The 14861-nt window shown below is 48.0% G+C and overlaps 3 protein-coding genes across 3 annotated transcripts; 1 reads left to right on the plus strand and 2 right to left on the minus strand.

The window, feature by feature from the left end:
• Positions 1-187: 187 nt before the first annotated feature.
• BX661DRAFT_10899 (proteasome stabiliser-domain-containing protein) lies at positions 188-6392 on the minus strand. The gene is made up of 3 exons (XM_051532414.1): positions 6340-6392; positions 6106-6236; positions 188-5993 (listed from the first exon to the last, which is right to left on the minus strand). Exons 2-3 carry the CDS (start codon positions 6214-6216, stop codon positions 321-323), a joined length of 5784 nt encoding a protein of 1927 aa, XP_051395501.1. The 5' UTR covers positions 6217-6236; positions 6340-6392; the 3' UTR covers positions 188-320.
• A 235-nt stretch (positions 6393-6627) lies between these two features.
• On the minus strand, positions 6628-8428 carry BX661DRAFT_176100 (Mycolic acid cyclopropane synthetase-domain-containing protein). The gene has a single exon (XM_051534261.1). The coding sequence runs from the start codon at positions 8296-8298 to the stop codon at positions 6745-6747; it is 1554 nt and encodes a 517-aa protein (XP_051395502.1). The 5' UTR covers positions 8299-8428; the 3' UTR covers positions 6628-6744.
• A 4091-nt stretch (positions 8429-12519) lies between these two features.
• Positions 12520-14642, plus strand: BX661DRAFT_10914 (Mycolic acid cyclopropane synthetase-domain-containing protein). The gene is made up of 2 exons (XM_051532415.1): positions 12520-12793; positions 12914-14642. Exon 2 carries the CDS (start codon positions 12952-12954, stop codon positions 14551-14553), a length of 1602 nt encoding a protein of 533 aa, XP_051395503.1. The 5' UTR covers positions 12520-12793; positions 12914-12951; the 3' UTR covers positions 14554-14642.
• Positions 14643-14861: the final 219 nt, after the last annotated feature.

Consider the following 14861-nt stretch of genomic DNA (forward strand, 5'->3'; position numbering starts at 1 on the left):
ACCCTGAAAGCGCCCAACATTTTTTCTCTCGTTTTTCCTTGCAGCATCTCGCATATAGATGGCAATATGCAGTTGCTATTTCCAGCAAACAAATATCAGATTAGCAGGTCCCAGCCAGTCAACTAGTTGACACAGCAGAGTGAAGGGGATATATTTGAACAGGGCGCAGCGCTCAGCCGATGCATGGCGCTATGAGTGGTGCCGCTCACTGCGACGCCAGCCAAATGCAGGAAAAGATCTTATATATTAAATCGGGCGACGATGACAATGGTAGCTTTATGACACATGCACAAAATTTAAAATGTCATTTGAGAAATGATTTATGCGGTCGTCCACTGTGGGCCGAGATCCTTGGCGCGATCAGCTATACTGGGTGCCGAGTCCAGCAGCAGCAGCTCCAGGATAGCACGCGCCTCTGCACGCCATGCCGCTGCGTCACCTGGAGCTTCCCGCAGCGCTGAAAACAGGGCCTCGAGAGAGTCAAGTGCTGCTGTTCGTACAGCCAAGTACTTGCCTTCGGTTGCGCAGGCCCTGACAGCACCAAGCACGACGCCAACATCCATCGCGCACAGGGTGTTCCAGTTTCTGGCGCAGTGCTTGCTCAGTGCAGCCAAACCCTCAAGGCTGGCAACACGGATATTCCACACGCCAGTCCGCGCATTTTCTTTCAGTGCCGCTGATAGGCAGCCCGACTCATTGGCAGTCAGCACGCGAGTTGTGGGAAGCGACAAAAGCAAAGCCTTGGTGGCTGCCGCAATGAGCATTAGTTGCTGCGGCTGCTGCATCGGCTCATCACCATCCGCATCAGGGGCCGTAGCTGCAGAAACGCTCTGCCGGACGGTTTTCAGAAGCACATCGGACACCATACTGTAGATGTCGGATGGCGACAACGCAGTGACAAGCGAGTTGTAGTGGCCAACGGCTGCCCGCTGGTATGCGGCTGTTCCAACATCGAGCTGCTTCAGTAGAATGGCATACACGACAAGCGGGGTGTCACTGTCTACGCCTGTAACATTTGTGCCATCGTTGTCTGCCACCATGTCGCCGAATAGCCGCGAGTTCGCCGCACACACTCGCACCAGGCACTCTAGAACGTGCTCTTTGCCAGGCCACATGCTGCCCTGCGATGTCTTGATGAGCTCGGGAAGCGTCATCTGTGCCAGTGTGGAGAGCGCATCGTTGGGCAGCGCCACGCCACCGTCAATGTTACTGGCGCTGATGCTAGCGCTGGCTGCCGCTCTGGATGTGCGCTCTAGCATGCGAGTCACATCGACAATTGTTTTGGCGCTCTGAATGCGACAGTGCCACCGGTCGTCGGCAAGATGCTTCAGTGGCAAATTGAGCAACTCTGTCAAGTGGCCCCCGACAACTGCTGTGCCAAGGCCCAAGACGCACTCTTGCCACGCGCTCTGGAACGCCTCTGCAATATGTTCGTCTGAATCCCGACACCCAAACAGAATAAATGACATTGCGCCAGCTTCACCAGCATGCTGGCGCAGTTTCTCGGGACAGTTGCGCGCCAGCTGCTGCAGCACCTGACCAGACACGTCGCGGACATCGCTCTCGTACTTGCCAAAGTATGTCTTTTCTAGGTGTCGGAGCAGGTTGCGAAGCATGCCCGGCGTGAGCATCCCGGCCATGTATCCAATCGACGACGCCCATGCCTGCCGCTGCATGGCTGAGCTCTCGGTCAGCGAACCACTGATCGCCTTGACCAACGCTCCAGAATGAGGCTCTACAAGCTCCAATTGCTTGACGCATAGTATGGCTACGGTCCGCGCACAGCCGGCTCGCGTGGCCATCCCAATTCCATGGCGGATGATGTTCTGCAGTCGGGGCACCAGCTCGGCCATACCTTGCGGGTTGAGCTGGTCTAGCGCGAGCTCAATGCCTTGCATTATTGGCGATGCCTTAACTGCGCTCAGTCGGAGAGACTCAAGCTGCTCTGGTGACATGTTATGCTCGTTCGCGTGAAAAGTCAGATAGTTTGCCGCCTGTGGCTCCATGTTCGAGAGCGACTCCAGCATGCGCTCAGCAATAGCCGGCACGAATGGCGAGAGATAGGCACCACTGGTGCGGCAGAGCTTGAGTGCCAGGCCCGTGCCGAATTGACGCACATCTTCGGCGTCCGAAACAATGCCCTTGTCGATGAGGAAAGGCATTACTATAGCCAGCACCGACTGGGCGTGCTGGGCGTGCTTTTCGTTGGGCGGAATGCGAGGTGTGCACCACGAAACAGTCGAATTTGCAAGAGCCTGGCATGCCTTCAACCCAGACTCCCGAACCGTGGCTTTAATGTCATCGAGCGCGCGGAATGACATCTGCCAGATCCTCTCCAGATATGGCACTATGCGATCCGGATTGACACCATACAGCGCGCTGGCCAATGCATTACAGCCACTTTCGCGCACCTGCCACTCGAACTGGCCCATGCTCGACAGACATTCCTCAATGATAACATCCCAGAAAAGTTCCATCATACCTGCGTCCGAATCTGAGTCGTTGATGTCCTGAGAACCAGCGGGCGCAGTCTTTGCAAACGCTTTGAACTTTAGCAGGGTATGCCAAATTCCCTTCATTGCAGTCTGTGTTTGCGGATTCGGATCAAACGTGCTCCGGAACAGTTTGGGAATGACCGGGCGGATATGTGGCTGCACTGCCGCGCACGCGCGCTCGATATTTGCGGATAGGCCATATGAATGTCCGTATCTTCCACTGGTAGTGCTACCACTGCCACTACCGCCGAGCGATGGCGCCTGGGATGCCAACTGGATGAGGGGATAGAAAAGCGACGGGTTGCGCATGTCCATAGCCAACGACAATATGCACTTGAATGTGGGGTTGGCTGTGCGCCCTTCTGCTGCTCGCTGCTGCCCTGTTGCCTGGCGCTCCACGGACAAGCCCGTGGCGTCGGCTGGCTTGTCATTGTTACTCCCAAAAAGCATCTTCAACGAGACCATCATGTCCTCCTTTGAAAAAACATCGCCCATCTCGTATATGAGCGCCAAGGCGTTCGAGGCCAGCTCTCGCACAAACTCATCGCGATCTGTCAGCAGTGCACACACGCAGGCGTGTAGTCTCGGCAGCCACGGTTTCAGCTGTGCCATGCTAGGACACAGCTGTACCAATGACAGCGCCCACACAACGGCCGCCTGTCGGTCCTGTAGATTTGTCGATACAGCCAGCTTGTCCGCAATTAGTTCTAAAAGCGTTTCGAGGGCATCCGAGTTTGCATTGAGTTGTTTTTTGTTATACACCGCGGCTGGATCGATCGGGAAAATCCACTCCAGCTCCATCAGTGAGCACTTGAATCGCCCCAGGGACAATGCCAGCGCCCGGCCCATTTTAAAATGCAGGTCCAATTTCTTCTTGTTGACCGACCGGGCCAGTGCCTGCATGGACTCGATCAGCGACGCTGCCAATTGTGGGCTTCCAAGCACTATCTGCGCCAACCCATCGAATACCGCGTCCTGCTGTTTTGTAGTGGTAGCTATCTTGGCAAGGTTCACCATCGCTGCCATAACAGCTTCACCGTCTGTGGCTGACAGCTGATTCTGCTGCAGATCGTCTGCAAGCGCGGACATGCCCAATGTCCCAACTGCCATGCACTGGGATACCGTGGTGATGGGGAAAATTGACGCCTTGCTCGCAAGCTGAATTTTTTGAAGCAGGGTCAACCGTGTATTTTCAATGACGACTCCCAGACCGGAAAGACCCAAACCAGCCCACGACTGTCTCAGCGCCGTGCGAGCGACATCCAGCCCATACGCTATATAGCCAAGCGCTAGGGTTGCGCCTTGGATCTTGTCGATCAGTTTTGGGTGCTCGGGCTCGTTGGCGGTAGCTAAAAGCTCAGCCATAAACAAAGCCACCTGGTCGTTCCAAAACGCGCGCTCCAGCTGGCCACCGGGCTGCCCATCGGCCCATAGCTTGGTTGCAAACACAGTCGCCAGTGCCCGGACCGCGGACTGCTGCACAGTGAAATCACGGGCCTCCATGAGCGGAAGCAGCATCTGTCTCTTGTCAAACAGCGCAAGCGACGCGCTGGGCTGGCCCAATGATAGTAGTTCAACTAAACACATCAGAGACCTGCTCAGGGCGCCAGACTCAAAAACCCGAGAAACTGTCAGCGCAACCACAACAATCTCCATCCACGCGCTGGAAACAGAAGTGCTAACAGCACCAGCAACCACTGTGTCAATGTCTGCGTCCATCGATCTAAGTGCCGCACGCATGCCCTTGCGCAGCGGCTGTAACGAGAGCGGCTGCACATCCGCCAATGTCATCGAAAACGCAACAAACATTGATGCAAAATCGCCTTCACAGTCTTGCGCTCCGCTTAGCTGAAGTAATCCGGTGGCCAGAATAAGAAGTCTCCCAAAGTCGACAATACCGCTGTAAATCAGTGGGTTGATTGCATTGGCCCGCGCTCTAGCCGCTGACTGCTGGTCGGAGCTCAGTTGCAAGGCCTCGGCAACCCTCTTGTGCAGAAAGCGAATGGCGCCAGCCAGCTGTGGCAAATTAGCAGTCCTCATCTCCGGCGCTGATTTGGCATCAAGCGTAATCGCCAGTCCCGAGTGGGCGAGACTCTGGATTTCGGGCTTCGAGTCAGCAAGCGCCAGCAAACATAGCCACCGAGCTTCCATGTTCGCGAATGGAAATGCGGCTATGGCATAACGCAGAGCACAGTACCTAGCCTGATGAATTGTCGACTTTAGCTGTACCTGCAAGAACGCGAGCAGGGTGTCCTCGGTCTCTTTGCTAAGCTTACCAAACTCGTATGCCGGAAGCATTGCCAAGAGCGCCTCCTGGATGCTGATGTGAATACTGGGCGGCTCCACACTGAACGCGCCGAACAGAGCCTGCAGGCCCTCCAGATCGGCAGTAACCAGCGATGGCACACGCCTTGTCAGGGTTCCCCAGGCGACAAACGCTGAGCCACGCACGACATCATCGTTAAACGAGCCACCCAATCCAGATTCTGCGTCATCGGACACTAACAATTGGCGAATCATCTGCATTAAGCCATTTGCGACGTCGTCAAGCTTGGGTTGAGGCGCGGTTCTGACTACCCATTGCAAGAATGCCATTCCTTGGCGGCGCAGGTTGTTTGTTGTGCCTGTGCCTGTGCCAAACAGCGTTTGAGAGATCACTTGTGCGCACTGGGGAAACATGGCTACCGCTGTTGCCGATTTGCTGAGAAAGCTGAACAGTCTGAGTCTGACAGCTACTGCAACGGGTGAGCGCCTGCTCTTATCGTTGCCGCTGCCCAAAAACATGCTAAAGGCTGCATCCACAAATGTTTTCGAGTCGACATCTACCGGTCGAAGGCGCTTGAGCGAATCCTTGCCCTGGCTAGCAACTTGCGGAAAAAATGGGTCGCAGCTGGCGTAGAGCAGCGCGAGCAGTCTATGCTCATGAACGCCATCTGCCACATCGTTAGGAAACGCTAGTTCCGAGGAAACAATATGCAGGACGCTCAGCTTAATCTCTTCCAGAAGTTTTGCATTGGACACCCATGGCGCTTTGCCCTCGTTGGTAATAGTCAGTTGAGCGCTGCTGCTTAGGCCCATTGCCACAGGGATATTCGCAGTTTGTACGCCAGGCTGAACGGGATTGAGCATAAACAGGTCGGCAGCATACTTTAAAAACATTTCACCTCGGTGCGGAAAGCTGTTGCCAAATCCCAGTCCCTTAATCTGACAGTCGGTCAACTTTATCACTTTTTGCAGAGCCGTGAACAGGGCTGTGACCAGCACCACGAGCTGCGACATCGGTCTTCCACGTGTGCCGTCAAGAATGCGCGGCAGTATAGATACAAGCTGGTCCTCGTCGGCACGCTCAACCGCCATGGGAACATACATAAGTTTAAAGCTTTGCGAGTATCCGGTTGCCGTCTTTGTGAGCGTCGATTCTGCTAGTGCCTCGATGGGAAGCTTAACCTCTGGGTTGCTTTTCAGTTTTCGATTGATCTGCCCGAGCAGCCCGATAATCTAAAAAACAATGGTAGTATTAAGACATTGATTTAGCGCAGATTTTTAGATTGTTATTGCGCACGCGCGCATAGTTATGCCACCACAAACAACAATGCCACGGTTACGTTACCTTTGCCTTGACTGCGGCGCTGGCACTGTCCAGTTTGTCCAGCAGGGGCACGAGTAAAGTAGTAATCAGCTTTTGCACCTGCTCGCTCGAGGTTGCCAACGCAAAGCGCATCGCCAGGGTGTCCAGAAGTTCTACAAATTGATTGCATTTGCGCAAGTTAAAAAATGTGGGTTTAGCTGCATTGCAAAATTGAAAAGGCTGAATTCGCGTCTAGCTTGTACCGGAGCTGCTCACATACCAATATCAGCAGCGTCAGTCATGTTTTAATAGTAGTTGTGTTAATAGAGAGTATTAAATAAATATAATATAAATTATAAATGAGCTGAGTCAAAAGTGAACAGTTGAATGTGACAGCCCTTTTTGAAAATGTAATACAAAAAAATAAAATAAAAAATTAATGTCCACGTCATCCGCCATACTTTTTATGTTTAAAATTTAAAGTAGCGTTTATCAAGGCCATTTGTAAGCATGTACAAAGCGACGTGAGAATCGTTGGTATACATAATATCTGTTGAATAAGAGTGCTTCAAATGATTAGGGTTAAAACTATTATTGAAACACTGAACGGCTGAAAACTGAAAACAGAACTGAAAAAACGGACTAAAATATAAGGGTTGACAATAAATAAACGAAAGGAGATTAAACCAAAATACTCGCATCAGAAAGACACTCGTTGTACGTCCTGCTAAACACAAGCTGTGTGCAGCCAAGTGTGCGTGTAGCAAAGGCACCCTCGCAGTATGCAAAGTAGTACTCCCACTTGCGCCGGAAGACGTCGTTGTAGCTGGTCACTCTGGTGCCGACGCTGCCTGTCTTGTCAAGTGTGTCGGTTATGCTGTCGGCAGTGTCGCTGCCGCACTTGGTTGCAGAGCTGTCCGAGGATATGCGCGGCCGGTCGGTGTCGCAGTTATTGGCGCTGTTGTCAGCACTGCACACCAGCTCGCGCTCCTGTAGAATCAGCTGCGGGTTCTTGGGCGCCACCATTGCCAGCACCTTGTCGTACCCGCTCAGAAACCGCTCGCGCCACACGCGCAGTGTGCGGGCATAGTGGTCGGGGAAATTGGCCGCGCTCTCAAGCATCAACATGCCATTGCTGCCCTTGGTCGCGCCTGCCACCAGCGCCGACACGCTTGGGCAGTGGCCTCCTGGAAAGATGTGCTTGTTAATAAAGTCCACGGTGTGCCGGTACTCGGAGTAGCGCTCCTCGTTCATCGTGCTTGCCTGCAAAACCATGACGCCGTGCTGAGGGTGCAGCAGCTTGTGGCACTGCTCAAAGTACACGGGCAGGTACTCGTACCCGACGTGCTCGACCATCTCAAGCGAGATTATGCGGTCAAAGCAGTGCTCGGCCGGGTTTAGGTTGCGGTAGTCGATTAGCATGATTTTAATGCGGTCACTCATGCCGGCCTTTGCAATGCGCTGCTCAGCAACCTCCTTCTGTTCGGTGCTCAGCGTGATTCCCAGCACGCGGCAGCCCGTGCGCTGAACAGCGCGCATCGACAGCGAGCCCCACCCGCAACCGAGATCCAACACATAGTCGGTCGGCCGGAGGTGCGCCTTGTCAATAAGCATATCCAGCTTGCGCAGCTGCGCCGCCTCGAGTGTGTCTCCAGGCCCGTCCCAGATGGCGCACGAGTACGTCATCGACGAGTCGAGGAACATCTCAAACATTTCGTTTCCCAGGTCGTAGTGCGCGCTGATGTTGCTCGCCGTGTTGAGCACTGAGTTTCCAAAGCGCGTGCTCGCCAGATACATCAGCGAGCTGACCAGCGGCGACGACGACGCAGTGTCCAGCGCGGCGCGGTTGTAGATGTAGAAGCGGATAAAGTTGACCAGGTTGTCGACTGCAATCTCGCCTGCCATGTACGCCTCGGCAAAGCCCAGGTCCTGAACCAGCATCAGGCGCACCCAGAACTGCTCACTGAGTACGGTCAGGCAGATGTGCGGGCCGCCGTCATCAGGGTTGCCAAATACCATTGACTCACCGTTCTCGATAATTGTCAGCGACCCCACTGTTGCTTTACTCAGGGTCAGGGCAATCTGCTGCTTGACCGTTGGAATTATGAATGCCGATGGTCTGGTCAACAAAATGCGGCTGATCCTATGAAAGCACATCTCAATACCCTTGAGCGCAATGTCTGCAAGGCGAAAGCCCGTGGTAACTTTGGCAAAGGCGTAAGAGAGAGTAGACATTGTCGTAAATTTAAGATAAAATAATGAAAATATTCGGTAGGCGTTAATGAAGATTCGTGATGATGCGTGTGAAAGTCGGTTATAAGAGAAAAGTTAAGGTGGGATTGTGAATTGGCGTAATGATATAAAAGTATATTTTCGTTTCGGATTCGACACTTGCAGATTGACTCTTATATAAGGGTTATTGCACCTCCGCCTCATAGGTTGCTCAAAATATGCAGCGGATGCCAAATTGTATATCATTTTTGTGATAATCTGTACGTCATTATTTGGATTTCTGCAGCTTGGGATGGCGTATAAAAAAACAACTTTGCCACACACATTTTGACCAAGGGGCTGATAAACCTGGAAAGGGCGCGCTTTATTTGGTGTGGACAGGAACACATTTTTTATCGACACTACAATTCATCAGGTTTGCGTATAATCGAAAATATGTTGATTATGTAGCCAATTGCAATATAATGCGTGGCTCGTAAAATCAGTGGCACATCCAAATATTTTGGTGAAAGAAAATCAGTCAACAAATTGAAACACGTTGTTTACAATACAAAGTAAAAAATGAAAAGTAGACAACAGGCATTTGAGCATAGAAGCGAGCGTCGATGCCGGTTGGCCTGAATGCAAAGGGTGGATAATATCGCAATTTGAAAATATAAAAGCACATGATGTAACAGCAGAGAGGCTTAAGCGTTGATAACACTTTAAGCATTGTTAGTAAAGCGTGGCTGGGGTAAAACAGCCCAGCTCGTGTGTTAAAATTAAATGAGCCTAATATGGCCAAGCCACTGGTGGAACTACAATTGAAAGGCGTCGGATCGGTTTTATTGGTGCTGATGTCAAATGCGTATTTTCGGAATTTGCCTTGCCAAGTTCATTGGGTAATTTTAGATTATCCACCTTTTCAGTTCAAAGTTTGTATACGAGTTTAGGATGGCAAATTTATTCCGCTTGTACAATGCCTAAAACAAACCCACCAGTGGAATTGCTTTGAAGCCATTTTTAGTATAATGGACAGTTTCTTGTATTGCAATATTTAATGGCTAATAGTATTTTTGGAGAAAATAAATTCAAAGCCACGTTTTTAAGTACAAAACTTTAGCAATGCAGCTAGAAAAAAACCGCACAGCGGCAAAATTTCCAAATTAACTATTTTTTTCAACAGCCCGGGGCAATTGTCATTTTCTTGTTGCAGTTGTAACAAGCTCAAAATCAATTTAATGTGTCTGATAAATTTACACGTTTTATTGTGCCTAACCATTTCTACTGCGATAATCTGGGAGCTCTGTAAATGACACCTTATGTTTATTGATATTACCTCTGTAATGCACATGCTGTCTACATGACATGTTGGAAATGCACATCTGCAGCAGTCACTATGTCACTTTACCTATACATATATGCATCCAAAATTGTCTGCTCGCGGTTCGACTGACATCACAATTATACAATCCAATGTGGGAATATGCAAATTGGAAACTTGATCTGCCAGGCATTCTCTTTGTTTTTTATGCATGCGTTTGGGATTAGCTAACTATCGTGGTATTTATTTTCTTTGTTGGTTTTATCGACGCCTTCTTGATTGAAATAGCTGTGGGTCATCTATTGTTATATAATTCCACCCATCCCAAAGCAAATTTAACTAAAAAGATAATAAGTGTTTAACTCTATACTGAATATGAATGTGTGCAGTTATGATGCCCTATTGGCTAGTCAGATAAAAAGCCAAAGGGCAAAGACAAAGCACCATGTCTAATGGGCTAGTAAATAGCTTATAAGAAGCAGCCATAAGAAGCAGTTGTTTGCTATGCGCGTAACAGCACAATACCCTCACACAATGAAAAATCTCACATTATTGTACAAAATATTGCCTTATCATTGTTATTAGGTAAAAATTGTTTTATAAATAAATAGTATGAATGGAAATTTGAAATTTGGTATCTATTTTCTAGAAACACAAAAAATTGCAAGCACCTGGTTGTACGTCGGAAACAGCAACAATCAGACTTAATAATAATACTGTAAATAATGGTAAGCCTTGTCCCTATGTTTCTGACCTGATATGATTAAGCCGATAGTGTTGCAAAATTTGAAGAAAACATGGTGGCGATTTTTAGTGGGTTGCTATAGGTGGCAACCAAAACTTAATTAAAGTTTACCAAGCTGATCAAACAAGTTCCTCTATAATGGCTCTAGATTTGAAATATTTATTTATATTAGCTCTAATATAAACATTAGTAATAAAAATTAAAAATAACAGGTTGGAAAATTAACAAGTATTTATATTTGCCAATTTCAGTATTTCCTATTTGTAAATTAAACGAGCTTGTGCTTACTGTACAAAGCAGTTGAGCTAAAAAAAATAGTTTTCAGTTAAACAAGCCTATTTGTTTGCGTTGGCTGTTTCTGAAATAAAGCAGCAAAACGCACTCTTCCACAATTAAACGGATATTAATTATTCCAACGCCGAGTGGGAAAATATTCAATCCAAGGGTTGGCTCCGTGATGCTACAGCCCCAGCATTCAGCTGGTAATTGTGAATTTAAATAATAATGAAAATATATTTTGCATCAAGAGGCATTTAGCCATATCTACGGAGCTGTGTCTGATGTTTCTACGGCATTATTTTTATTAACACAAGAAGTGCTATACAAAGCCACCTGCGTTGTCTTATGTTTGTATTCAATTGTTCAATATCCATACATGCCGGATGTAGTGAGTGCATTGTAGATAAGCATCCGAAGAAGCCATGCTGTATATAATCACATGTTAAAATATTATTTTCAACAAGTGTTTCATGGAAATATTTATATATCACATACTATTTACTTGTGGTCACTTAATTAATAAAAAAAACGTCTGGTCATTTGACTTGAAATTCAATGTTTTTTGACGCTAAACATGCGAAGCAAGCTTCCATGCTACTAATTGTACAAATTTCATAAATACACGTGCCGTTATGAGCTGTGCGCCTATTATAAATGCGGACTTTTACATCTTACATGTTACAATGCTGGGCATTTGCAACAATACGCTCACATTGATTTTTGTGAAACATTCTTAAACAAGGCTTTGAAAAAATAAAATATATTGTAGAAAAGAAAACATTTCACAATTGTTTCGGCTTTCGGCGTCTGCGATTTATTTTTAATCATACAATTTACTCAACATTATTCTTTCATTTTAATAGATATATTCAAATAACATGCGATTATCAGCGATTTCTAAATTAAAAATACAAACAGACTCGCAAAAATAGTTTATATATTATTGGGGATATGTATGTGTTGCTACCTTATCAGCCTTTGAATATCCTCAATGGCGAGCTTGGTATTCGAAAAGGTATGTTATAAATACGTTGGGGAGGGGATCCGCATGCAGGAGCGTCATTCGCTGGACATGAGACTGTTTGCATATGCATATTTGGCCCTTATGTTTTTTGTTTATTTCTTCCGGCACGAGTAATGAAAAATATATCCTGGTCAGCTTTACAAAAAAACCATGGACACTTGGCGCTCGAAACAAATATACCCATACAATTATCGCACTATTCAACTTGACGTGCGTCTTATTGGGGTGAGCTATTTTTTGTGAGCGCGCACGGTAGCCTTTGTTGGTGATAAGTTAATAAAACATATTCGGATAGACGCTCAACCGAATATAGTTCTGATTGGCTGCAAAGCGGAAATATCAGCCCACACTAAACACTGCGTTTTCATTCAGCAAGGCGACAAATGAATTGGATTACCATAGCGAGCATGTGCATGCCTAAATAATTGTGCCACTGCAAAGCACATCCTCTTTGCACATAATGCCTCGCATTCCTGAGAATTCTTTTTGCGTCGGTTGTTTTTATGTTTTGACGAACTTGACAACTCCGTCCGCAATGCTACACTCTTTTCTTTGCACATGCAGCAACTTTCCGGAACTGGAAATATACTTTTGCACGCCGGTGTCAGCAGTGGCCAAGGATCCACAAATTATTTTTTAACACAAGACAGGCGACATTTCTAAGTGCTTTGTTTTTCAGCAAAAAGTTTATACGTACACCAATGTAGTATTACGCAAAAACAAAAACCCAAAGTCGCCTGCATATATCCTGAGAATGTGTTACATGCCATTTTGGCAGTTGTAATAAGAAAAACAAGACTGCGTCTTTTGCCAATATTCCGCTTAATTGTATTGTCATTTTATGTTTCTGAACCCGCAGTGGAACCTCCGAGTATTAAAATTGTTTGCTGCCTGAAATATTATTCTGGAGTGAGAAACCCAACATGCATATTACGGATATTCATCAACAATGTAATTATTTACCGCCTATATTTTGCTTCCAACAGAAGCTGGTAATGCTTTTTGGGATTGATATTTTTCTTTTGGTTAAATATCGACTCTACTTCCTGGGTATTCTCACTTCACACCATTACACACCAAAGTCATTCTAATTTTCACAACTTTTATAATTTTTGTCTTTTTTGCTTATAGCAGCCCACTTTATATTGTAAGTTTTCTTAGCACAATGCTACAGAAAAATTATACGAGTAAATAATGCAGCCCGCTAAGTCATGTTAGAATATACGCTAATTTTTGCATATGTATATTGTCCGTCTTTTTTGTATAGACCACTCCACGCACAAACAATTTCAGGCTTTTTATAACATGGACTCGATTTTCTCTGCTGAATATTGCGAATATTCTCCAGTACACACCGGAAGCAATTATACCAACCAAAGCAAAGGTACCGCTTGGTTTTCTATCAAGAAGTCTGCGCTTGGATCCATTGACTCTGGATTCAAGGTATTCAGCCGGGCATTACGTGGCAAAACATGGTCATTCATGATTCCGACGGTCAAGCAGCAGATTGCCCTGACCCTGAGTAAAGCAACAGTGGGGTCGCTGACAATTATCGAGAACGGTGAGTCAATGGTATTTGGCAACCCTGATGACGGCGGCCCGCACATCTGCCTGACCGTACTCAGTGAGCAGTTCTGGGTGCGCCTGATGCTGGTTCAGGACCTGGGCTTTGCCGAGGCGTACATGGCAGGCGAGATTGCAGTCGACAACCTGGTCAACTTTATCCGCTTCTACATCTACAACCGCGCCGCGCTGGACACTGCGTCGTCGTCGCCGCTGGTCAGCTCGCTGATGTATCTGGCGAGCACGCGCTTTGGAAACTCAGTGCTCAACACGGCGAGCAACATCAGCGCGCACTACGACCTGGGAAACGAAATGTTTGAGATGTTCCTCGACTCGTCGATGACGTACTCGTGCGCCATCTGGGACGGGCCTGGAGACACACTCGAGGCGGCGCAGCTGCGCAAGCTGGATATGCTTATTGACAAGGCGCACCTCCGGCCGACCGACTATGTGTTGGATCTCGGTTGCGGGTGGGGCTCGCTGTCGATGCGCGCTGTTCAGCGCACGGGCTGCCGCGTGCTGGGAATCACGCTGAGCACCGAACAGAAGGAGGTTGCTGAGCAGCGCATTGCAAAGGCCGGCATGAGTGACCGCATTAAAATCATGCTAATCGACTACCGCAACCTAAACCCGGCCGAGCACTGCTTTGACCGCATAATCTCGCTTGAGATGGTCGAGCACGTCGGGTACGAGTACCTGCCCGTGTACTTTGAGCAGTGCCACAAGCTGCTGCACCCTCAGCACGGCGTCATGGTTTTGCAGGCAAGCACGATGAACGAGGAGCGCTACTCCGAGTACCGGCACACCGTGGACTTTATTAACAAGCACATCTTTCCAGGAGGCCACTGCCCAAGCGTGTCGGCGCTGGTGGCAGGCGCGACCAAGGGCAGCAATGGCATGTTGATGCTTGAGAGCGCGGCCAATTTCCCCGACCACTATGCCCGCACACTGCGCGTGTGGCGCGAGCGGTTTCTGAGCGGGTACGACAAGGTGCTGGCAATGGTGGCGCCCAAGAACCCGCAGCTGATTCTACAGGAGCGCGAGCTGGTGTGCAGTGCTGACAACAGCGCCAATAACTGCGACACCGACCGGCCGCGCATATCCTCGGACAGCTCTGCAACCAAGTGCGGCAGCGACACTGCCGACAGCATAACCGACACACTTGACAAGACAGGCAGCGTCGGCACCAGAGTGACCAGCTACAACGACGTCTTCCGGCGCAAGTGGGAGTACTACTTTGCATACTGCGAGGGTGCCTTTGCTACACGCACACTTGGCTGCACACAGCTTGTGTTTAGCAGGACATACAACGAGGACTTGTCCAACCCATGGCTTATTAGGTAAATGGCATTTTTACGACCTTTGTTTTTTAGTTTTATTCCTCCAGTTTTTCTTTGTTATAATCGTGTTTATTCTTTTCAGTTTCCAAGATGTGTTTAGATGTTTGTAAATATTTTGCGTATTTTAATTTTGCAAATGAATTTATTGTTAATGTGTACTCTAGTACGGAAAGTTTTCTGGTATGCTTTACTGTGCTGTTTTCATTTTACAATGCATGCTCAAACGTGGTACAAAAAAGGTCAGCAAAAACTTTGGGAATTCAAAAATACATTTTCACCAGTGTATTGTTTGCAATGTTTACGACATTTATA

This window comes from Kickxella alabastrina (assembly GCF_025024165.1).
Source record: "Kickxella alabastrina strain RSA 675 chromosome Unknown BX661scaffold_1, whole genome shotgun sequence".
Lineage (NCBI taxonomy): Eukaryota > Fungi > Kickxellomycota > Kickxellomycetes > Kickxellales > Kickxellaceae > Kickxella > Kickxella alabastrina.

Excerpts from the sequence above, each read along its gene's own strand:
- BX661DRAFT_10899 (XM_051532414.1), bottom strand. The coding sequence starts at position 6,216 with ATGCGCTTTGCGTTGGCAACCTCGAGCGAGCAGGTGCAAAAGCTGATT. Across the intron at positions 5,994-6,105 it reads GCGCCGCAGTCAAGGCAAAG|ATTATCGGGCTGCTCGGGCA; the intron begins GTAACGTAACCG and ends ATTGTTTTTTAG.
- BX661DRAFT_176100 (XM_051534261.1), bottom strand. The coding sequence starts at position 8,298 with ATGTCTACTCTCTCTTACGCCTTTGCCAAAGTTACCACGGGCTTTCGC.
- BX661DRAFT_10914 (XM_051532415.1), top strand. The coding sequence starts at position 12,952 with ATGGACTCGATTTTCTCTGCTGAATATTGCGAATATTCTCCAGTACAC.